Raw genomic sequence first — 25,399 nt, 5'->3', positions numbered from 1 at the left:
GGCTGTCCATCATGCTAACCAACAGGTTTCTTTGCTGCTGCTGTTTGGATGTTCCTGTGGTGCTGGAATTCCTCCAGTGTGACACTTGTTCATAAACAAGGTTGGTTCTCTGCAACAAATGCTTCAGGCTGTTAGCGCCGCTACTCAGAGGCAAATGAGCTTGATGATATGCCAGTGGGTATCCTTTCTCCATGTTTTTCACTGGGAAGTGCTGTGAAGGGGCTGAGAAAGTTATAGATCAGATTTCTGAATCTGCAGTCCGCACAGCCTCTGCAACAGACTACGTCCTGGATATATTTTTCCCAATGGAGTGATCACACCTGTGGTAATTTGTCATCTCATTTTTGGATGTTCTGAAGTTGCTGCGATCTCTCTAAAGATTCGCCCTCTACTCCTACTGAATGTGCAGAGAATATGGGACTTATCGTTGAAGTATGATAGGTGTCCTCCTTTCTATCTTCCAGTGAGCTGGGGCAGGACTGTTATCTTGATTCCATCCTTTCAAGGGATCAAGACCTGGCCTGATCAGTGTTCTGAAGTGAATTATTTTGTCTTGCTGTTTAGGATGCCTAATCCCCTTTTTTTATTATTATTTTATTATTAACCTTTATTTATATGGCGCCACAAGGGTTCCGCAGCGCCCAATTACAGAGTACATAAATAATCAAACAGGAAAACAGCAACTTACAGTTGATGACAGTATAGGACAAGTACAGGGTAAATAAACATAGTTACATCAGCAGATGACACTGGAATAAGTAGCAGGTGGCAGAAGACTGCTGGAGTTGATGCAGTTGAAGATTATTAAAGTAAGAAAGGATAAGCACATGAGGGAAGAGGGCCCTGCTCGTGAGAGCTCACATTCTAAAGAGGAGGGGTAGACAGACAGAGGTGACACAGATGGGGTACATAGAGAGTGTAGAACAGAGGGTTAGGATGAGATTTGGCTGGGTTTGGTGAAGAAGTGGGTCTTGAGAGCCCGTTTGAAGTTTTGTAGAGAGGTGGAGAGTCTGAGGGGGAGAGGTAGGGAATTCCAGAGAAGTGGTGCAGCACGCAAAAAATCTTGGAGGTAGGAGCAGGAGGAGGTAATCCGTAGGCAGGAAAGTCGTCATGCATTAGCAGAGCGAAGAGGACGGGTGGGAGTGTAAAGGGAGATAAGGTCAGAGATGTAGATGGGAGAGGAGTGGGTGAGGGCTTTGTAAGCGAGTGTGAGAAGCTTGAAATGGATTCTGAAAGGGAATCGTATATATGTATATGCAGTTTTTCTTTTTTTATTCTTTGTGCTATAATGCAGGTGTGTACAATATGGACAGTAACTAATGAAAGGAGCTCCATTTTCATATGTTGTGGGACAGCTGGGTTTAGCCTAGTCTAAAAAACAAACTTAAGGGGGGTACACACGGAGAGATCCGTACTTAAAATCTAAGCAATCTTGCTAGATTGCTTAGATTTTAAGCACGGATCTGCCGTGTGTATGCCCTCCAGCGATAGCGATGCGCGGCCCCACACATCGCTATCGCCGGTGCTAGATTGAGCTGCATGCAGGCTCAATCTAGCGGGTCGCTCACTTCACCGTTGTGTGAAGTGAGCGGCCCCCCCGTCGGCTTTCCCCCTCGCTCAGCACATCGCGCTGTGCTGAGCGGGGTGAGAGATGTGTGCTGAGCGGTCTGTGTTAAGATCGCTCAGCACACATCTCTCCCGTGAGTACCCCCCTGTAAACAGGCGCTAATAAAGAATTGATTGGTTATATCTATGTATTATTTCTTTCTCAAGCTGCAGATCTGAAGTGTGTTTGTGATTCCAATTAAGGAAGACCAATTTACCCTAAGAAAAATACAATTGAATGGAACTGCACTAGTCTAGCCTTGCTTAGGGTCATTCAGTTCATTGCCCTTGTCATTAATGTTTTATAATGCTCTATCTGGGGGGACTTTTAGGTTGTTTAGTGTAGTTAGGGGATCCAAGTACTGTATACCTAGGTTGGGATTAGATTATACAAACTGGGGGGTTATGGGGTGGTTTGTTTTGGGCTTATTGTTTACTTTTAGTAGAATTGTTGTTTTGGGGTTTTTTATAATATTCTTTTAAATCTGATTATATTTGAGCTCTGTATATGTGCTTTGTGTCACCCTTTTGTACTCCCCCTGGTTATTAATATCCTAGAACCAGATTGAGCCTTTGGGTGTTTGTCCATTCCTTTTCTACAGTATGTTCAGGGAATTTGTTTATATCTTGTTTGGGCTACTCTATCCTTACATACAGTATCTAAACTGCCGTAAGACTCTGTATATGCCACATTTATTTGCCACACCTGTCATGTTATTTTCTTTTATATTTCTTGTTTGTTGCAATTTAAAATTAATAAAACTTAAGGTCCATACACATGGAGAGATATAACGGAGCGATTTTGACTATATAGTCAAAATCGCTCAGAAAGTTAGTGCATATCTCTCCATGTGTACACAGCCAGCGATAGCGATGCGCGTCCCCGCCAGGTCGCTATCGCTGCTAAAAATAGACTGTGCAGGCAAGTGAATTTTGGCTATGTCGCTGGAAAAGAAATTGCATCCCCTTGCTTGAATTAGTTAGCCAAAATCGCCCATAGCCAAAATCGCTGGAAAAGTTAGTCAAAATCTCTGGTAAAGTTAGTCAAAATCTCCTTCTGCCAGTTCAAGGGAAATCGCCCAGTCAGTCAAAATCTCTCCGTGTGTATGCACCTTTAATCCTTCGAGCCCCCCCCCCAAAAAAAAACCACACAAAAAACCCCACAATGACAATACAGAATAACTTGCTGGCCAACATTCACGCAGAGGATCAGATACTGAGTCTTCAGACACAGCAGCGGATCACACAAGCAGTCTTTTTACACACTGTATTTCCACACAGGAACTATATCCAAAGCTACAGATGCTGTTCATTCTGCATTCATCTCTGAATCTGGCACTATGCTCTGTTCAAAAGGTATTATTATGCAATAATTCAAGTTACTCCTGTGATTGCCAGATTTGACAACTTGGGTCTACGTATCAAATTCTAATGAAAAGTAATCAATTTGACAGCTCCCCCACAGCCTAAATACATATAGTGGCATGTATTATGTGTATTTCATGTTTTTTTGTAATATTAAATGTAAAAAGATGTCAAATGTTTTCTGGCAAAATTGTGGTCCGATACCAGTGCACTCTGGGGGTCATTCCGAGTTGATCGCTCGCTAGCTAGTTTTAGCAGCCGTGCAAACACTATGCCGCCGCCCACTGGGGAGTGTATTTTAGCTTAGCAGAAGTGCGAACGCATGTGCAGCCGAGCTCTGCAAAAACAGTTTGTGCAGTTTCAGAGTAGCTCTGAACCTACTCAGCTCTTGCGATCACTTCAGCCTATTCATGTCCGGATTTGACGTCATACACCGCCCAGCTAACGCCCAGCCACGCCTGCGTTTATTCAGACACGCCTGCGTTTTTGCAAACATTCCCTGAAAACGGTCAGTTGACACCCAGAAACGCCCCCTTCTTGTCAATCTTCTTGCGGCCGCCAGTGCGAAGGAAAACTTTGCTAGATCCTGAGCACAACCACAAAGAGCATTGTACCCGTACGTCGCGCGTGGGCATTGCGGGGCATGCGCAGAAATGCAGTTTTTTCACCTGATCGCTGCGCTGCGAAAATCGGCAGCGAGCGATCAACTCGGAATGACCCCCTCTGTGTAGTTCAGGTCTGTAGCACTATATTAGTTTAAGTCTAATATCTGTAAAAGCAATGTATTCCGAAGTTATTGCATATAATATTGTGAAGATGAGATTATCACCTCAGTGATTATTAGGAACACCTTTATAAAATATATAAGAATATGATAAACGTTTCTACCAACTAGTAATCTTCATTAAAGACACAGATTTCTGCTATACAAACATGTCACTCTTATGCTGGGTAAACAATGGCTGGTACTGTATATCAGCAGTTAAAGCAAATGGCTGATATATCGTGAGCCTGTTGGCGGGTGTGTACCCCCCCGATATGTCTGTGAACGACATCATTCACAGACAGTTCGCATCGGCTGAACAACACAGCCAATGGCAGATATATTGGGACATCTGGCTGTGTGTACGGGTGGTCTGCAGACCGCATGTACACTTGATGCAGGTGGCAAAATTAAATGTCCGCCCAGCTGGGGATCCTGACAGACACATTGAGTGTTCAATCGGTAAGTGTGTACAATAACCTTAATTGGCCATTCAGACGGCACAATGGCAGGTCCGCTGAAGTGTCGGTTAGGTGTATACCCAGCCTAAGTCAAGCTTGTATCTCTCTCTGGTAGTTTAACCACGCTAGATACTGCAGGTACTTCACGCGCTAAACCAGCATCACAACATCAGGTGGCATATATTGATGATGCCAGAGCTACTAAAAGAAACAGTCAAATATAATGGTGCCACCTACCTGGTGATCATCCTCCATGACATTACTTGCAAACTCGAACACCAGTTCATTTGGTTGCACGGCGGTAGCCATCCTAGTGCATCACCTTCCCACAGCTCCTCATGAGAAGAATAGGGATAATGGCGTCTTCTAAACAGCAGTGCGGATAAATCTAAGTGCAGACAAATATAAGCGCTTCTTTCAGGTACTGTAGTCACATAAATATTACACGTCCCTGGGGTCACTTTTCCTTTAGTCAACAAGCAAAGATTCTTCTAAAGCTTCTGTTTTCATTTGACTGTCAGGAGCTGTAAGATTTGGGAAAAAATAAACATTATTAAATCTGAATTCAGCTTTAAAACACAACACTGGTCAAATATTTGCCATGTAACAGAATGAGGAATATGCCACAACAGAAAGAGCTCATGTTTCTCATGACAAAGCATTTAGATGAATGAAAATAAACACAGGAAATTAAAACTTTTCCATCTAATATATGACCATTTTCTGATCATTATAACCTGATATGGCTAGAATGGTCAGTTTTGTTTTACCACTTGTAACAGAAAATGTACCATCTTCCATGATGGAAAATACAGAGTTCCTGCTATCCTAATGTCTTGTAGCTGTGGTAGCAAAAATTAGACCAAAGCATAAACACATACAATCAATCTAGTAACACATAACACCAACAAGTAGTACAAAATGAAAAATAAAACACCCTTTGGATTCCCTGCATTTTTACCCTGACATTTTTCAGCTCTTGTCTGTACTGTAAACTTATTCTTATCAGAAGAACAAGCTTGTGAACTACAGGAAGGAAACTGCAATGACCACGTCATGGCAAACTAGAACATGCAAAGATCTGCACACCACAACCACTCCACCCCAGACGCACTGCAAGAAAACAGTGTAGAATGGAAACAGCTGTATTGCAGAAGAGTATGACTGGAATCTCCCTGCTAAGACTATTGTGAAAGACTCAACTCTGAGTGGAGAGCTGCCCTTGAAAGAGCAGAAATGCACACCCTTCATTATTTTCCGCTGATAGGAGACCCTTTGTTGCAGCTATCCACAACAGAAACTCCCAACACAGTACACTGAAGAAGTTAAAGAACTAGAAGAAGTATCTACCGAATTGCTGTGTTCACTATTAACAGTTTTATACAACATGGAGGCAAGATGAGGTTTTACAAGCAGCCTTGCCAATATAAACACATCCAATCACATGACAATTAACATTTTTGCATATGAAAGCATACTGTTGTGGAGTTGTGACTGCCAAAAGGGAAATAATGTATTGAAATATAGATGGGAATCTCCTGAGGAAGGTGGTGTGCATTTTAGCCAACATCTGCAAGCGGCATTATGTATGTGCAGACGTTTGTCAGCAGGAACTGATGGAACTGTATACAGTCTTGGGAGGAAGAACATAGAAATCTATGATCTCACCACACTGAGTGGCCTGCCTTCAGTTAGATAAACAGACAGCTAAATGAGGCACATTCCAACTGAAACCATAATTATCCATTAACATGATAAGGATGAATGGTAAATATTTTACCCTGCTTCACATGTTCCACCACCTTAACCCTTTGTGTGCCACAAAGTGAATTATCTGATGGTCTGCTGTAACTAACACTATGGGGGGGAATTCAAATGCCCCCACTAACCGCGCCCATTAAACACTGGTTTAGGTGCACAAAGTAAAGTAATGGGTGCAAGCGTGAAAAGACCCGACTGAGTGCCCAAACGGGTCTCTTTATATGCATTTCAGCTCATTAACCCCCGGGGGTAGTGAGCTGAAATTAATTTGTCACGCCCATCAGCAGCAACATTAGAATAGCTGCCGGCGGGCGTGATCTTGGAAGGGGGTAGGGGGAATTTGAAATTGAATACGGCCCTATATTATTTATCTCATGAGACTCAATCACAGGAACTGAAAATCCACACAAAGGGGCTGATTCAGGTTTGCAAGTAAAGCAAACAATATTAATTGCTTCGGCTGCACACCTAATCTCCCGTCTCTTTGCGTATCCTTTTCTTACATTGATAATCTTCAACTGCACCAAATCCCGCAGTCTTCTGCCACCTGATAATTATTTCAGTGTTATCTGCTGATGTAGCTACGTTTACTTACCCTGTACTTGTCCTATATTGTCTTCAACTGTAAGTTGCTGTTTTCCTGCTTTGATTATTTGTCTATGTACTCTGTAATTGAGTGCTGAAGTACCCTTGTGGCACCAAATAAATTAAGGATAAATAATAATAATAATAATAATGGGAGAACACAGGGTGCAATTCAATTGGGTTTTGTCGCACTGTCCAAACAGACCGGATTGGAAGCGTAATATATGGCTAGACCAGACCAAAGTGCTGGGTGCAACATGAAAGGCGCCCATAGGGGTCACTTTGCACTCATTTCAGCTCACCACCTACGAGGACTGCGAGCTGCAATGCCAGCACCGGCAGCTGTTCGCACCCGAACGTAGCAACACTGAATTGCTCTGTCAAGTGCCATCTAGTGGCTGCCAACGCAATAAGCAATTGAATTCCCCCTTTGTGTCTGCAACAACCTAGGGGGTTAATTTAGACCTGATCTCTAGGGTGCGTTTTTTGCAGCCCTGCGATCAGATAGCCGCCGCCTACAGGGGGAGGGGGATAGGTCTGTGCAGGCGTGCGATCGCATTTGTAGCAGAGCTGCATAAATATCAGTTTGTGCAGTCTCTGCTCAGCCCAGGACTTACTCTTCCTCTGCGATGTAATCCTACTGATCATGGCCGGAGCTGACTTCAGACACCCTCCCTGAAAACAGCTGGTCCCGCCTGCGTTTTTCTGGACACTCCTGTAAAACGGTCAGTTGCCGCCCACAAATGGCCTCTTCCTGTCAATCACCTTGCGATCGCCCGTGCGATCGCTTTTTTCGCACCATCCCGCCGCTAGGCACCGATGCAGTCATCCGACGCGCCGGCGCATTGCGGTGCATACGCAGTTCAGATTTGATCGCCCGCTGCGCAAAAATGCACGGCAGCGATCAGATCTGATTACCCCCTATGTTGCCATGCAAGGGGAGCAAATACATTTATATTTATATTTTTTTTTCTGTGCAGGGTAAATACTGGCTGCTTTTGCATGTAGCCCATAAGTTAGGCATCTTTAGTTTTAAACTGCAATGTAGATTTCAGTTTGAACGCCTCCCCCACCCAAATCTAAATCTCGGAACATGTTACATCAGCCCCACCTGCAGTTCAACATGGCTTTGCCCGGTTGCTTGCTTTTGGCTTTACTTATAAACATGAATCAGGCCCAATGTGTGCGAGAATAGCGCTTACGTCTATTTACTGGTTATTAGCATTTACAGCTTCACAGCAATGAGAGATAATGGCATGAGGGTAGAAGGAGGGTCAGCTGAAAAGACAAAACCAAGTCCTCCCAACTTCAACAAAATTAAAATACTAATGAACACTATGCAACCTAAAAAACAATTATAAATAAATGAGGGGCCAAATCCCTCGCGGCTGCTACTAGGTGGCGCAAAACAGAGCAATTCAATTGTTGCTCCGTTTAGATGCCCAGTATCGCAGGGATGACATTTCTCACAGGTTCCTGAGGTGTCTTAGGGCGTCCGAACAAAAGCTGGACTTTAGACGGTTTAGCCTTTTTATGCGGTCTGTTTGGTCGTGACATGCGCGATATGGGTGGACGCCCAAACAATTGAATTGTGACAATTGTTTGGGCATCTAAACATTTCCGTTTAGATTGGAAAGTTAGATGCCCCAAACAATTGAATCGGCCCCTTAATGTCTAAGCAGACAATCTAATCAGATTTACTCAGGCAGACAAAGATCTCTAGTCAGCCATTCGTGACACTGTGACATGCCATCAGCTAACATAAAAATAAGGGGAGCTCTTGCCTTGACATGCTGACATATGTGCAATTTCATCTTTCATGTGCTGCTAAAACTTTCACAGATGTGATTAATCTGTGAGAAAGTTGAACACCTAACTTGCACTATTTCCAGCAAGCTTTCGTCTATTCTGCTTAATACAACAGATACAGCATCCAATCGAACACTGCCAGCACATACTGTAGTCTGGTATGGTCAACAATGTTTATTAAAATCATTTTACTGTTTCGGTGTAAGTAAAGCAAATAAGAGGTGGGGTATAATATACAGTATTGTTAATATGATATTATAATGTAAGTTTGTGCAATAATAGTCACAGCTCTTGGGATCATGGGACCTGTTCTTGCTACCCACAGCTTAGATTTCTGCGCAAACTGGCCTGACATAACCAAGTGGGTCCACATATCATATAAGCCCAAACTAAACCATATTTTGATTAGGAAGGGGTTTTCCAACTCACAACTGGTAGAAAACAATGCTCAATTAACTGGAGTACTGCCATCTAGATTTTGGACAGAATCGACTCCTATTGTATGGCGTGAAAGTAGATTAAATATTGCTAGGTGAGTGATTAAATGGTCTCCCTAAAGTGCTGCTTATAACGTTGCCTCTATATAAAAGGAGGAGGAGGAGGAGAATATCACATTTAATTTAGATCCTGTAGTGCAAAACCATATAATTCCTGTGTTGTATAATTCTCTAGAACTGCCCTTTTATTTTTATTTTTTTACTTACTAATTTTAGCAGACAGGGTGAACATAGGAGTACCCTGTTTCTCCCCCACATCTATGAAATATATATAAATCATAGTTTTAAATGAAAAGGAAGGGTCAAGAGAATGAAAGCTTTCTGCTCAGCTTATTAGGTGACCGGTAAGGCATAAGAGCATACACTGAGCCATATTTTGCCACCACCGTCTAATAACATGCACCATGGTTAATGATAACAGTTATGCACAGCTTTTCTGTGTTTTATATGAAGGTTATTAGATTTTACTTAAATACCCCTTGCACATACATACTTATAATATAACTTCATCTAAAACTAATGTGTCAAACCTGTAAGTACAAAAAAAACCCACAAAAAAAAAACAGTTTTGTGTCAACTGTAATTGAGAAAATGTTCATTAGAACATTAACTAAAGTGTTAAGACACTTAAACTAATGGACACAAATTCATTTTTTGTGTTATTTCTTGAATGAAAATGGCCATAAAAATGATGTTTTCAAAATGGTTAAGCTCAGACAATGTTTGTAAATGGGCAGGTCAAGTATTATGGGCCCGATTCAGAGGTGGACGGAGTTGCGATCGCTGCTGCTTACATGGAAGCATAAGTGATAGCTCTACTATGTTAGTGCAGCAGGAGGTATAATGCATCACACCCCCTGCATGCATTACTGATCCAAGCTGCGTCGTAGGATGCGTCATCTGTGACACTGTCGGCTGCATGACCCATGGTGTTGCGCAAGCCGGCTGCCGCATCTGCTACAAAGAGGCCAGGACCTATATGCGTTGTTTACCAGCGACCACACTCGGAGGTCAGAATATAGACAGGACACTGGAATGCCGTCAGCAGGGCGAGCGCTACAAGAGACACTTGCGGGCTCACTGCGCTCGCCACACTGCGGGCTTGGTGGTTCGTCACAGGTTCTATTCCCACTCTATGGGTGTTGTGGACACCCTCGAGTGGAATTAGTCCTGGCGCAGCTGTTGGCATTCTTGGCAGTTGGGATCCCGGGTGTCAGTATTCTGACCGCTGGGATACCCGACCGGCAGGATATTAACTACATCCCGTTTTATAGACTTACAAAACGCAGGTTCATTGTATTACAGGCCCATAAATATTAGAAAGAAAACTTATTTTGTAGGATTTTACAACTTGATCATATATCCGCACTGATTAAGCAGATGCTTTTAGGAGACACTTGCAGCCAACCTACTCTCCTAGCTTAGTAATTGCCACGGTTTTGTAAGTTAGAATTAAAGATGACCACATGCAGTAAATTCTGAACAGTCTGACTGATGTTGGTCCAGACCAGGATCATCTTTGGCCACACAAAACAATAAATTAGCCAGAACCAGTCAGCATTCAGACCAAATAACGGGATCCAATTTATGAGGTCAACCAATAAATGCAACTGCATGGTAATAACAACAATTATAGGGCAATTTAGTCAAAATAGACCAAATGGACAAAGAAAATTGACATTGATGCGGCAACAGATATACTGCACAACATGCTTCTGATTTGCAGCCATAAAGTACGGCATACTGTATCTTTATTTCTGTGTGGGTTTGATCACTTTCATTGTGGTTTATCAGGCCAGACACATAAATGAACGAAAGGGGTTCAGAACTTTGTGTGTAGAACAATAAATAGAACAGCGTGTGCTAGAAATATCTAACATTTCCTGCTGTTTCCTGCTGGGGAACGCCGACTTCCGTGTTCCCCAGATTTCCCTCTGCTCTACTGTTATATTATAAACTGTGATAGCAAAATGAACTACAAAGTACTGTGTGTATCACAGCATATTATAAGATATTAAAATAATTAAATTAATATTTTTTTTTAAGTATCTTTAACTGACAATACAGCATAAAGCACTAGGTTAATTTCTTATAGTTCGATATATAGATAACGTACTGTTAGCTGCTTTGCAATTACTTTTATATTCCTCTATCCAGAGTTACATAAAGGGACAATGCCTGGTGTAGGGTCAGAACTGTCTTAAGGTTGGGGGCCCTAGAGAGCAACATCTGAGACGAGGACATCAGGCCCTTGTGCTCAAGCCTTCGGATGCATACATTAGTGGTCCCCTTCAGCTCTAGAAGAGTGATGAAATAAAATGCTATTGTCTAATGTATACCTGCACGACTTTGCAATGTCTTAGAATAAAGCAAAGAAACTGAAAATAGGTAAAACTATTGCATATTCGCCAAAGATATTCTAACATGGCCACAGCCTAGTACCCATCACAAAAGACAATAAATAATTGTATTTTAGGGATATTCAAAGTAATTGTTTCTTGAATTAGCATCAAACATACTTTCAATCATCTAATTGGTCATTCAGCTATGTAAATGGATAAAAGTAGTCACTCTGCTGTTTGGTATCATTGTGTGCACCACACTGAACATGGACCATAGAATGCAAAGAAAAGTTGTCTCCGGAGATCAGTAATATAATAATGGCTAAGCATGTTAATAGTTAAAGGCTATAAGACCACTCCAAGCAGCTTGATGTTCCTGTTACTATTGTTGCAAATATCAGTAAGTTTTAAGTCCATGAGACTTTTGCCTGAACGCGTCCGCAATAGGAAAATTGACCCCATCTTACACAGAGGAATAATGAGAATGTTACAATAAGAGCAAAGGAAAACTTCCAAAGAGATACAAGCTGAATTCCAAGGTCAAGGTATAGCAGTGTCTTATTGCACCACACAATGCTTTTTGAGCGATAGTGGGCTCTATCGATTAAACCCCTAAAGGACTACTCTTTGGAACAAAAATAAAAAATCAAGTCTTGAATTTAGTAAAATGCACATTAAAGACAATGCTTCTGGGAGAATGTCCTTTGGACAGAGGATTCAAAACTGGAGCTTTTTGGCAAGTCGCATCAGCTCTATGTTCACAGATGAAAAATGAAGCTTTAAAAGAAATAAACCACCATGCCTGTGAAAGATAGAGAGGGCTCAGGTAAATTTTGGGGCTGCTTTGCAGCATCTGGTTTGGAGTCCCTTGAATCTGTGCGGGGCACAATGAAATTTCAAAAGTATCAAGACATTCTGGAGCAAAACACTGCCCAGTGTCAGAAAGCTGTCAGTCACAAGTCATGGTTCCACCAACAGGATAATGACACAAAACAAACAGTGAAAATCACCCAAAAAATGGATAAGAACAAAACATTGGACTATTCTGAATCCTATAGAACTATGCAAAGAGCTGAAAAAAGCAGTCTAGAGAGGGCACTCATGAAACCTGAGTCAACTGTAGCAGTTTGCTCAGGAAGAGAAGGCCAAACTAGCTACTGACATGTGAAACAGTGACGTTGGGCCTTATTCTGAGATGCACACAGTGTCAATGCCGCACACAGTTGACCCTTGTCACAGGTCTGTAGAACTCAGTGGGCATTCCTGGGAGGTAACAGGTGATGTCTAAGCAGATGCAGGCGTGTCACTGTAAGTGTCTGCATCCAAAGATGCGGGTGTGGTTCGTTTTATCGACAGTGTCTAGGTCGACAATGTTTAGGTCGACCACTATAGGTCGACAGTCAATAGGTCGACATGGATGGAAGGTCGACAGGGTTTCTAGGTCGACATGTGGTAGGTCGACAGGTCTAAAGGTCGACATGAGGATTTTTTTTTTTTTGGTGTCGTTTTCTTCGTAAAGTGACCGGGATCCCAAATTAGTGCTTCGGGCATGGTGCCTTCCCTCCGCTACCGCTTCGCTCGGCACACCTTACCGTTCCAATCGTAGTCCACGTGGATCGCTAAGTATGAAAAAAAAAAAAAACGTGAAAAACTCATGTCGACCTTTAGACCTGTCGACCTAGCACATGTCGACCTAGAAACCCTGTTGACCTTCCATCCATGTCGACCTATAGTGGTCAACCTAAACATTGTCGACCTAGACACTGTCGATCTTCAGACCGGATCCCCAAAGATGCACCACCGCTCATTCAGGAGGCTACGGACAGAGAATCTGAACCTGCCATAAGTGTCGGCACCAAGTTTAAGTAAAAAATTACTACTGTCTTTCAAATAACTTGGAATCTCTGAAACAATAGTTTGTAGGATACTGTCAAAAAAACATATTTCTTGACAGTATCCTACAAACTGTTGTTTCAGAGTTTTCAAGTTATTTGAAAGACACGTATGATGCATTGACACATGCTCAAGCCAGGCGACTGACAGAGCATTGTCCTTCCATCATTCACCATGCAGCAGCCCATGCCACCGTCCTCAAGCCACATCTTGATGCTTGCGTCGATTCCGCCACCACCGAATCCTGCTGAGAAGCTAGTCACATCCCAATTTTTCTGTGGCACGGCCCCCTACGCCACCTGTCACCCAACCCAGTTCTTCGACTGGCATTCACTCCACATGGATGAGTGCACAGTCGGCTCTGCATGGCTATCCTGCTTATTATTAGTGACTTTTTTAACTGCATTTTTTAAAGACGTGTTTCTTAAAATGTTCTGCACTATCAAGAGTTCTTCATCCAGGATGAGCAGAGTATGGTTGGAGTACCCTAGTGTTGGACTTTATCTGCTCCTGCTACCGGATGTTGGGACTTTTTGCATTTCTTATGTTCTTTTGAAAAGACTTTCCACATATTTTAAAACTTCTTCTTGGCCCTAGCTATGTCGACATCAATGTTCTATACTTTACTGCAGTTGTCAATTTGTTGGAGTGTCCGAATTTGTTGGCTTAATCCTTGCTCTAGAGGTACTCGGTGTACAAGTCAATGAATCCAGTGCAGAACTCCTTGCTATTTGTAATTTTTTGCAAAAATAATGGAAAAAAAAAAAATATAAATAAAAACCATGTGTGGTGTTGTTATTTGTGCCTTACAGGATGGATGGTAATTGGGAGGTATAGGGGGTATTCGGAGGTATAGCTGTGTATATGGGAGGTGTAGGGGGTATTGGGAGCTAAATGTAGAAGCCCTCACAGGTAGTTGGCAAAAGGTCCAAAGTGTAGCACTTTAAGCATAGATGCAAAAAGCTAAATTGGCTTCAAAAGGCATTTATCCCTTCCTAGAGGCCTGCCCACACACCAAGAAATGCCTCCCCAAAGTTAAAATATGTAAATACGGTGCCAATTCCTAGAATATATTTCATCTTTCAAATTGTTTGAAAAATCGCTTGATGTGTACACTCAATTTGGTTTGTCAGGACTCCTGGAAGTTCAATGGAAATTGCTCATCTTTCAAATCTTTCATATCTTCTGGTGTGTATGGGCCTTAATGGGCCCTACACACTCGACGACCTGCCGCCGAACTGCCTGACCCAGCGGCAGGGAGGAAGAGGGGGAAGAAGTGAAGTTTCTTTACTCCCACGTCACCATAACAGTGCATGCTAATATGAACGAGATTGTCCATATTGGGTTGCATGCATAAGCGACCCGGCACCAACGATGAATGAGTGCGGGGCCGCGCATCGTTCATCGTTGGTGCGTATACACTGAACGATATGAACGAGTTCGAGGAAATTTCATATTGTTCAATGAAATATTTAAGTGTGTAGGGCCCTTTTGTCTGGGATTCTAGACGACGCACATCACACAGGGACAGACTCAAATATCACATTGCAGACGCAACTTTACTATAAAAGTCAATTGTAATCTTCTACATCATCTTCTCAGAGGCTTCAAAAACTTTTACGTAAAAAAGCATTTGCAATCCTCAGTTACTACTGTGCAAAACTGATTCACAGAGACAAAGCAATGTGGAAACCTGATGTTTATAAGACTTAAGGGCCCTATGCACAGCGCAATGTGCCGCTGAGGTGCCCGACGGCCGACCCGGCTGCTGGGGGGGGGGGGGTGACTTCACTCCCCCCCCCCCCCCCCCCCCCCGTCACCTGACCCCACAGCCCTGCATGCTAATATGGACAATATTGTCCATATTGGCTAGCATGCATAAACGAGCCGGCACCAATGATGAACGAGCGCGGGGCCGCGCATCATTCATCGTTGGTGCCTACACACTGAAAGATATGAACGATATCTTGTTCATTAATCGCTAAGTGTGTAGGGCCCTTAACAGCAGGCAGACATGAGGCAAGGAAGTAATTAAGACACTGCGGCCATTAGGTTATTAGGACAGGTCTGGGCAAAATTCTACCAAAAACTATAAGCCTGGGACAAACGTTATATGCCAATCGTTTTAATATAGTAACCAATGCATAACTCATACAAAACAATTTTAAGTACAGTACATATAGGCAAATCATGGAGAGCTTAAATCACAAATGAGACAGTAAAGGATAGGTTACAAAGACTAAATGACTAGCATATTACTGTGGTATTAAATAAAAAGACATGACGTTTATATTTTGTAAGCCAGCAGTGTATACTGCCCACATGAACCCTTGGGCTCTTATAGTGTGTAAATCTGGCCTCTGATTATCGTGCACGATCTCCCATCAAAAGTGACAGGAGATAGCAGGGGCGATATTCAATTGTATCTCTTTATCACACTGATTGCGCCCATAGAGGTCGAGTTTAGCCGCATAAAGCAGCTAAACCTGACCAAAGTGCTGGGCGCAATCACGAAAAGTGCCGTTTGGGCTACCTAACAGGTCACTTCTTGCACATTTTTATGCAGACACTGGCAGCTATTCATGCACCTGAGTAGCTCTGTTTGGCGCCATCTAATGGCGGCCGGCAACTACAACGTTTGCATGTAGCCCAATATGGACAAAAGTATTTGTATTCAAATACATATACTTTAATGGGATGTAGTTAATATCCCGGCGGTTGGGATTCCGGTGCCGAAATCCCGACAGCCAAAATTCTGACAGCGCTATTCCCACTCGTAGGTATCCATTACACCCATAGACTGGGAATAGAGCCACTGAGCCCGCAAAGGGATTAGTAGCGCTCGCCCGCTGCCGTCATTCTGCTGGAGGGATAATGACACCCGGTATCTCGCCCGCCGGGATTTCATACCCAACCCACTTTGATATGGAGTTGGTCCCCCTTTTGCAGCTGTAACAGCTTCCACTCTTCTTGGAAGGCTTGCTATAAGATTTTTGAGGGAATTTATGAGGTTAGGCACTGATGTTGGACGAGAAGTCCTGGCTTGCAATCTCTGTTACAATTCATCCCAAAGGTGCTCAGTGGGGTTAAGGTCAGGGCTCTGTGCCAGCCAGTCAAGTTTTTCCCCACCAATCTCTTGAAACTATGTCTTTATAGTCCTTGCTTTGTGTACTGGGGCACAGTTATGTTGGAATAGTAAAGAACCTTCCACGAACCTGTTGCCACAAAGCAGGAAGCATAGCATTGTCCAAAATGTCTTGGTATGCTGAAGCATTTAGATTGTCCTTCACTAGAGATGAGGGGCCTGGCCCAAAACCTGAAAAACAGACCCATACCATAATCCCTCCTTCACCAAACGTCACAGTTGGGATAATGCAGACAGGCTGGTAACGTTCTCCTAGCATACGCCAAACCCAGACTCGCCCATCTGACTGTGTCAACCGTGAGACATTTCAGCTTGAAGCCTCCTCAGGAGCGAGCTGAAATGTGCGTAAACGCTGTGTTTTAGTACTGCACTTTAGGCGGGTTTAGTTGCTTTGCACGGCTAAACCTGGTACTAATGGGTGTGCAAAACAAATGTCACCAATCAATTGTGTTTGGGCACCCATGCACATTGTGAATGTTGCGCCCAAACAGACCGGGTTTAGCCGGTGTGAGAAAATTACTTATGTTAATGGCTACGAATCCTTACCCACTCAGTGCCCATCGCTTAGAACTTAATTGCGCCCAGTAGATCACTAGCTTTAACACGAGGGTAAGAAAAAAAAATAGAGCTCTACGTCTTGTATATATATTTGTATAGTTTAAGGAATGTCTGAACAATAATAATTCAAGAACGAGCTAAAATTTATTTTCTGATATTATTTTGATATCGCACAAAATCCATGACCACTGTCCCATTTATGTGGATAGATTAAATACTTTCAGCAAGATATAATAAGTAATGCTTTATTTTACAAACATTGGCTAATATATGTACTAAAACAAGCCTACTTAATGTAACCGGAGTGGGCATACAGTAAAAAAGAAACTGCAATGGATATAATCAGGGTCGGACTGGCCCACAGGGGTACAGGGGAAACCACCGGTGGGCCCCGCTGCCTGGGGGCCCTCATCCTCCTCTAGTGATAAGGTTCCAGACTGTGCACATGAATTATACATTATACATATGTTACCTTATACTGCACAGGACTATGATGTATTCTCTACAGTGCATTGCCAATATTTATCTGGTACATTATCATGCACGCACTAGAAGTATTTATGTATTTGTCAAGGGGCCCAGCCCATGCACTCACTAATGGTTAGGCAATCCACTGTAACGGCTGGCCACACCCCCTCTGGAGACTGACCACACCCCTAAACATGGGCCCCTACCACTGCATTCCCCGGTGGGCCCTTCATGCTCCAGTCCAACACTGGATATAATAAAAAGCAGCAACTACAAAAAAATCAGCTGTGACTTCACTTGGGAATGTCACTAGTCACCAAAGCAGGTCTCTTATCATGTTGACGTTAACATGTAAGGATTCAGTAAAGGCTAGATTTACACTAGTGTTTTATTGGAGGTACTGTGTAACAAATCACTGCAGACAGCATGGTGCCAGTTTATCGTGTTGCAGTCATTTGACGTGAATGGGAGTCACATGTAGCCCTGTGTTGTTGCGATAGTTGAGAAGTGTATGCAATAGAACCATATAACTGCAGACAACAGTAGACCTTGGAAACTATGTTATAGGTGATTTCTTCAAGTGAAAAAAAAAAAAAGATTGTGTGGCTTTTGCCTTAGGTTCAAATCCACAAATACTATACATGCGTCTCGCCCAATAACAATGCCGGCTATCGTCACTGTAAGTGGAGAAACAGGTGAGGCCTGTTAGGACAGTGGCTAAGGTGACATAACCATCCCCCCATTATTATATTTGCAAATACTTGCAGAATGAGAAAAGCAGGAGGCACAATAACACATGACCAGCCTAAGCATTAGTTAGAACATGAGACATTTATGAAAGGGTGCTTCACGCAAATCAAAAGGGATCAGCACCTGCCAGCAAGATTCGCTTGTGAACAATTTAGTGCTAGGAAGCCATCTACAATAGCATTGTAAACAAAGAAAAGGCCTACTTCTTTGAATCAAGTATGTTTTTATGATTAAAATAAAGGATTCTACTAATCATTTTAGGTCAGTCTCTTTAACAAATCAAATCTGAATCTCAGTGATACTAGTTTACACTGCGCACATACATTGGCAAGTTGAAAGCAACACCTGCGGGTTCTCTTAAAGTTCCGAACAGAATCAGCATTATTTTATTGTAGGAAGCATCGTTCATTTACCCCAGCACTAATATATTTAATGCTAGTAGGCCTGGTCATTGTGGGAGTAGTCTAGACTTGCTGGGGATTTGGGGTACAGGTACCAACCAGTCATGCACTAGACTGCTGCCCTGTCTACAGAGATCGACTAATGTGCCCTACACACTCAGCGACCCACTGCCAAGCTGCCAGACGGCCGATACAGCAGACGGGCGACCGGAGGGAGTGAAGTTTTGTCGCTTCCCCCCCGTCACCTGGCTCCATTAGTGCATGCTAATACGGACAGATTGTCCATATTGGCTTGCCTATATAAGTGACCCGGCACCAACAATGAATGAGCACGGGGCCGCAATTCGTTCATCGTTGGTGCCTACAGACTGAACGATATGAACGAGTTAACGTTCATATCGTTCAGTGAAATCTTTAAGTGTGTAGTGCCCATAAGAGATAATGGGGATCCAGGGCCCAACCATTTCAATACATTTTCTTTAGTAACAGAGATTTTTACTCTTTGATAAATTGTACTTTTGTGTGTGGCTCACTGAGAAATGCCTGACTGGAGTGGGGACAGGTATGTCGACCACAGAATATGGACCCGGCAGTAATGTTACTTCAAGCACTTTTACCGTGACAGCATTCTAACTGTAACATGATGGCAAAGCATCACATTTACTGTTATAGTGCAGACATTGTAAAAATGCTTTAAATACATTATTACTACTGTGTTGCTATTCTACAGTCGACATTATGCTATTGACAATTTGACTATTAACAGTATAACTGTCAACCCAACATACCTATACCCAATTCCAGTCAGGCATTCCTCAGTGAAGTTACAATTACATTCTGCGGTTGACATTTTGACTGTCGACCATTTAACTACATTCCTTGGCATGGTCAATCAGCGCATTTACTATTCGGATTTTGAGCTTGATGAATAGGACCCATAATGTATAAACAGAATTTTAATTACCTACCGGTAAATCCTTTTCTCGCAGTCTGTAGAGGATTCTGGGGTCCACATTAGTATCATGGGGTACAGACAGGTCCACTAGGAGCCACTGGCACTTTAAGAGTTTGACAGTGTGGGTTGGCTCCTCCCTCTATGCCCCTCCTACCAGACTCAGGGGCAGATGTATTAACCTGGAGACGGCATAAGGAAGTGATTAACCAGTGATAAGTGCAAGGTTATAAACGCAACAGCCAATCAGCTCCTAACTGTTAATTTACATATTGCACAGGTTCTCAAACTCGGTCCTCAGGACCCCACACGGTGCATGTTTTGCAGGTCTCCTCACAGAATCACAAGTGAAATAATTAGCTCCGCCTGTGGACCTTTTAAAATATGTCAGTGAGTAATTAATACACCTGTGCACCTGCTGGGTTACCTGCAAAACATGCACTGTGTGGGGTCCTGAGGACCGAGTTTGAGAACCACTGACATATTGGATCTGATTGGCTGGTGCGTTTATCACCTTGCACTTATCACTGGTTTATCACTTCCTTATGCCAACTCCAGGTTAATACATCTGCCCCTCAGTCTAGAAACTGTGCCCGAGGAGACGGACAACTTCGAGAGAAGGATATTACACAGATAGTGGCGAGATTCACACCAGCTCACACACAAGGCAACCAACCTAACCAGCTTAAAACATCAGCAACGGCTGAACAAGATTACTTAACCAAGTAAAAAAACAGTACTTACCCAAGTACTAAGCAGTACTGAACTATGTAACCACTGCACTAATACGAAGCGCTGGGCAGGCGCCCAGCATCCTCTACGGACTACGAGAAAAGGATTTACCGGTAGGTAATTAAAATCCTATTTTCTCTTATGTCCTATAGGATGCTGCGGTCCACATTAGTACCATGGTGATGTACCAAAAGCTCCCAGAACGGGAGGGAGAGCGTGGAGGCTCCTGCAGAACTGATTGACCAAACTTCAGGTCCTCAGCGGCCAAAGTATCGAACTTGTAGAACTTGGCAAACGTGTTCGACCCAGACCAAGTAGCCACTCGGCAAAGCTGTAAAGCAGAGACACCCCGGGCAGCCGCCCAGGAAGAACCCACCTTACGAGTAAAGTGGGCCTTAACAGATGTAGGACACGGCAATCCTGCTGTAGAATACGCATGCTGGATAGTGAACCTAATCCAGCGAGAGATCGTCTGCTGGGCACCCAAGTTTCTTGGGATCATACAGGACAAACAGAGAGAGTCCGTTTTTCTGTGACGAGCAGTCCTCTTCACATAGGTTTTTAGAGCCCTTACAACATCTAAGGACTTTGATGCAATTGAGGAGTCAGTAGCAACTGGCACCACAATAGGTTGGTTGATATGAAATGCCGACACAACCTTCGGAAGGAACTGCTGATGGGTCCGGAGCTCAGCTCTATCTTCATGGAAGATCAAGTAGGGGCTAATACAAGACAAAGCCCCCAGCTCCGACACCCGTCTAGCAGAAGCTAAGGCCAACAAAGTGACAGCCTTCCATGTGAGAAACTTGACCTCAACCTCCTATAGAGGCTCGAACCAATCCGATTGGAGGAACTGTAACACCAAGTTAAGATCCCATGGTGCCGTAGGCGACACAAAGGGAGGCTGGATGTGCAGAACCCCTTTCAAGAAAGTCTGAACCTCAGGGAGGGAAGCAAATTGCTTCTGGAAGAAAAAGGATAGGGCCGAAATCTGGACCTTTATGGATCCCAACCTCAGGCCCATATCCACACCTGCTTGCGGGAAGAGGAGAAACCATACCAGTTGAAACTCCACCGTAGAAAACTTCTTGTACTCACACCAAGATATATACTTTTTCCAAATACGATGGTAATGTTTAGACGTTACTCCTTTCCTAGCCTGTATCAGGGTAGGAATAACCTTGTTCGGAATGCCCTTCTGAGCTAATATCTGCCGTTCAACCTCCATGCCGTCAAACGTAGCCGTGATAAGTCTTGATAAGCGAACGGCCCCTGCTGCAGCAGGTCCACCCGAAGAGGAAGAGGCCTTGGCTCTTCTAGTAGTAGATCCAAAAGATCCGCGTACCAAGCCCTTCCTGGCCAGTCTGGAGCAATGGGGATCGCCTGAACTCTTGTTCTCCTTATGAGTTTTAGAACTCTTGGAATGAGTGGAAGTGGAGGAAACATGTATACCGACTGGAACACCCACAGAGTCATTAGGGCGTCTACCGCTATGGCTTGCAGGTCGCTTGACCTGGAACAATACCGCCGAAGCTTCTTGTTGAGACGAGAGGCCATCATGTCTATTTGAGGTACACCCCAAAGATCTGATACCTCCGTGAACACCTCCGGATGGATCGTGTCTGCTGAGGAAGTCAGCTTCCCAGTTGTCTACTCCCGGAATGAAGACTGCTGACAGCGCCAACGTGCGTCTTTCTGCCCAGAGGTTGATTCTGGTTACCTCTGACATTGCAGCTCTGCTCTTCATTCCGCCCTGTCAGTTTATGTAAGCCACTGTCGTTACATTGTCCAACTGCACTTGAATGGCTCAATCCGGCAGAAGATGGGCCGCTTGGAGAAGACCGTTGTAGATGGCTCTTAGTTCCAGAATGTTTATTGGTAGGCCAGCTTCCAGACTTGACCACCTTCCTTGGAAGGTCTCCCCTTGAGTGACTGCGCCCCAGCCCCGGAGACTTTCATCCATGGTTAGAAGGATCCAGTCCTGAATCCTGAACCTGCGGCCCTCCAGAAGGTGAGGCATTTGCAGCCACCAGAGGAGTGAAATCCTGGCCTTTGGCGACAGACGTATTGTCTGGTGCATGTGTAGATGAGATCCTGACCACTTATCCAGGAGATCCAGTTGGAAGGGTCGAGCATGAAACCTACCGTACTGCAGAGCCTCGTAAGAGGCCACCATCTTCCCCAGCAGACAAATGCACTGATAAACCAACACCCGGGTTGGCTTCAGGACATCCCGGACCATTGTTTGTATCACCAACGCTTTCTTTTCCGGAAGAAACACCCTCTGCACTTCCGTGTCGAGGATCATACCCAGAAAGGACAACCTCCTGGTCGGCTCCAAATGTGATTTTGGAAGATTCAGGACCAAACCGTGTTCCCTGAGTAGATGGGTCGTGAGAACAATGGACCGTAACAGCTTCTCCTTGGACGATGCCTTTATCAGCAGATCATCCAGATACGGAATTATGTTCACCTCCTGTCTGCGGAGAAGAACCATCATCTCCGCCATCACCTTGGTGAATACCCTCGGTGCTGTGGAGAGGCCGAATGGCAGGGCCTGGAACTGAAAATTACGGTTTAATAGTGCGAATCGGAGAAAAGCTTGAAGCGGTGGCCAAATCAGAATGTGGAGGTACGCATCCTTGATATCCAGGGATACCAGGAATTCCCCCTCCTCCAGACCTGAAATCACCGCCCTCAGAGACTCCATTTTGAACTTGAACTCCCTCAGAAAGGGGTTTAGCGATTTGAAGTTCAAAATGGGCCTGACCGAACCATCCGGTTTCGGTACCACGAAAAGGTTCAAATAGTAACCTTTGTTTTGCATATGGGGTGGAACTGGTACAATGACCTGTGACTCCACCAACTTCTGGATGGCTTCCTCTAGGATAGCCCTGTCTGCCAGCAAAGCTGGCAAGCTTGATTTGAAGAATCGGTGAGGAGGGAGATCTTGAAACTCCAGCCTGTACCCCTGGGACACAATATCTTGCACCCAGGGATCCAGGCCGGACGACACCCAGACGTGGCTGAAATGCCTGAGTCTCGGCCCCACCTCCAGGCCGCGCTGTCCACCGTCATGCTGAGGACTTTGGCGTACCTGAAGCAGGCTTCTGTTCCTGGGAACCCGCTGCAGCAGGTTTCTTGGATTTTAACAGACCTCCTATAAAGAAGGTGTTGGACGGCTTGGTCTTTCTTGTTTTAGCAGCCCGAAAGGACTGTGATGCAGCTGAAAAAAGTGTTTTTTTCGTAGCAAGTGCAGCTGAGGGAAGAAAAGGTGATTTACCCGCTGTAGCTGTGGAAATCCACGCATCCAAAGCTTCCCCAAAGAGAGCCTGACCTGTGTAGGGTAAGGTCTCCACACCTCTCCTGGATTCCGCGTCGGCAGAGCACTGGCGCAGCCAAAGTCCTCTACGAGATGAGACAGACATGGAAGATATCCCTGCAGCCATCGAACCCAGGTCTTTCATGGATTCCACCATAAATCCTGCAGAATCCTGAATGTTACGTAAAAACAATTCAACGTCACTTTTATCCATTGTATCCAAATCCTCAAGTAACGTGCCTGACCACTTTACTATAGCTTTGGAAATCCATGCACAGGCAATAGTAGCACGTAGTATAGCCCCTGAAGCCGTGTATATGGATTTGAGCATAGTGTCAATTTTGTGACCAGCCGGTTCTTTTAACGCAGTAGATCCGGGGACAGGTAAATCCACCTTTATGGAGAGTCTGGATACAGACGCGTCAACTATGCGTGGGTTTTCCCATTTTTTCCTATCCTCCTCAAGGACAGGAAAAGCAACCAGAACCTTTCTAGGGATCTGAAATTTTTTCTCCAGGTTTTCCCAGGCTCTCCCAAATATAGCATTTAATTCCTTAGACGCAGGGAAGGTTAGCGAGGCTTTCTTATGGTCAGTGAAGTAAGCCTCCTCAACCTGCTCAGGTGTTGTATCAGCAATATTCAACACATGGCCTCTATCATCAACTGCACCCCTTTTGCAAGAGAGGCCACCCCCCGCAGCACATCCCCATCACCGTCTGCCATGTCAGAATCGGTATCCGTGTCATCTTGCACAATCTGGGCAAGAGCACGTTTTGGGGAGCATACAGTAGGGGGCCCGGAGGTAACAGAACCGGACCAAACTGCCACAGTGTTCTGTAAAACCTGAGTTGCAGACTCATTTTGTGCAACTCTAGTAGAAATCTGAGAAATCATACTTTTAATAGAGGCTAACCACTCAGGCTCCCTTGCTGGGACCTGCGCTAACACAGTGCAATCCTGATTACATGGAATGGGATCATCCTGAGAGGACATATCCTCTGCAGCTTATGACACAGAGTCCCTGGACATAGCTTAATGGAGACCACAAACACTCCACACACACACACACACACACACACACACACACACACACACACACACACACACACACGGAAGGGCAGACAGAGTTTCCCCCCTAAGAATGGCAAGAGAGAAACAGACCACGTTATAAGATAGGGAGACCCCCTAACCAGCGCTTACTGTGTACCTTAATAGGTTGCACAGTACAGATATATCAGCCCCCCCCCCCCCCCTTCCCTTTGTACAACCCCTTGATACCGTATAAGATAGCTGGAGTTGATTTAGAGGGACAGCTCTCACTGACAGGTGCCCCTAACAACGCCGCACTATGTACCGCTGAGCCCCAGAGCGCAGTTAGTACTGCGCTCCATACCCTGTTGCCGCCATCTTCACACCGGCTCCCCGCTTGCCAGGGGGGCCGGTGACTAACTCGCCATTGATCTTCTGGCTTTGTAAGGGGGTGGCGGCATGCTGCTGGGGTGAGCGAATCCCTGTGGCGGGGAACGATCGATCCCCTCAGGAACTCAGTGTTCTGTCAGCGGAGATAGTGGCTCAGACCCCACAGGGTGGACACTACTTTCCCCTTTAGTCCCTCGAAGCAGGGAGGCAGCCTCCCTGTGCCTAAACTCTATTTAAAATAATAAAACTAAAGGAACTCCTATGGAGCTCCCCTAGCTGTGACCGGCTCCTCCGGGAACATTTTCTAAACTTAGGAGGGGAGGCGCATAGAGGGGCATAGAGGGAGGAGCCAGCCCACACTCTTAAAGTCTTAAAGTGCCAGTGGCTCCTAGTGGACCAGTCTATATCCCATGCAGGGGTGTATCTACCTATTGGCCAGGATGGCACTCGCCAGGGGCGCCAGGCAAGGAGGGAGCGCCGCCTGGCTGCCCCACCCGCGGCCAAAGGATGGAAAAGCAGTACTATCAGACTGCACCTGGTGAGAGTCTGTTACTGCTGGAGCGGCGCTGTT

The 25,399-nt window shown here is 44.6% G+C and overlaps 1 protein-coding gene across 4 annotated transcripts in view; it reads right to left on the bottom strand.

Moving 5' to 3' along the window:
- The window catches only part of ELF1 (E74 like ETS transcription factor 1), a 293,243-nt gene that overhangs the window by 67,945 nt on the left and 199,899 nt on the right, over positions 1-25,399 (bottom strand). For 3 of the 4 annotated variants that reach the window (XM_063952879.1, XM_063952880.1, XM_063952881.1), the window contains exon 2: positions 4,432-4,718. In XM_063952879.1, the coding sequence (XP_063808949.1) occupies positions 4,432-4,503 (72 nt within the window). In that variant the 5' untranslated portion in view covers positions 4,504-4,718. Of the gene's footprint in view, positions 1-4,431; positions 4,719-5,155; positions 5,180-25,399 lie in introns of those variants that run through there. The other variant, XM_063952882.1, reaches the window with a different exon arrangement.

This window comes from Pseudophryne corroboree, chromosome 2 (assembly GCF_028390025.1).
Source record: "Pseudophryne corroboree isolate aPseCor3 chromosome 2, aPseCor3.hap2, whole genome shotgun sequence".
Taxonomy (NCBI): domain Eukaryota; kingdom Metazoa; phylum Chordata; class Amphibia; order Anura; family Myobatrachidae; genus Pseudophryne; species Pseudophryne corroboree.
The sequence above is the reverse complement of the archived record's forward strand: the minus strand, read 5'-3'. Positions and strand labels throughout refer to the sequence as shown.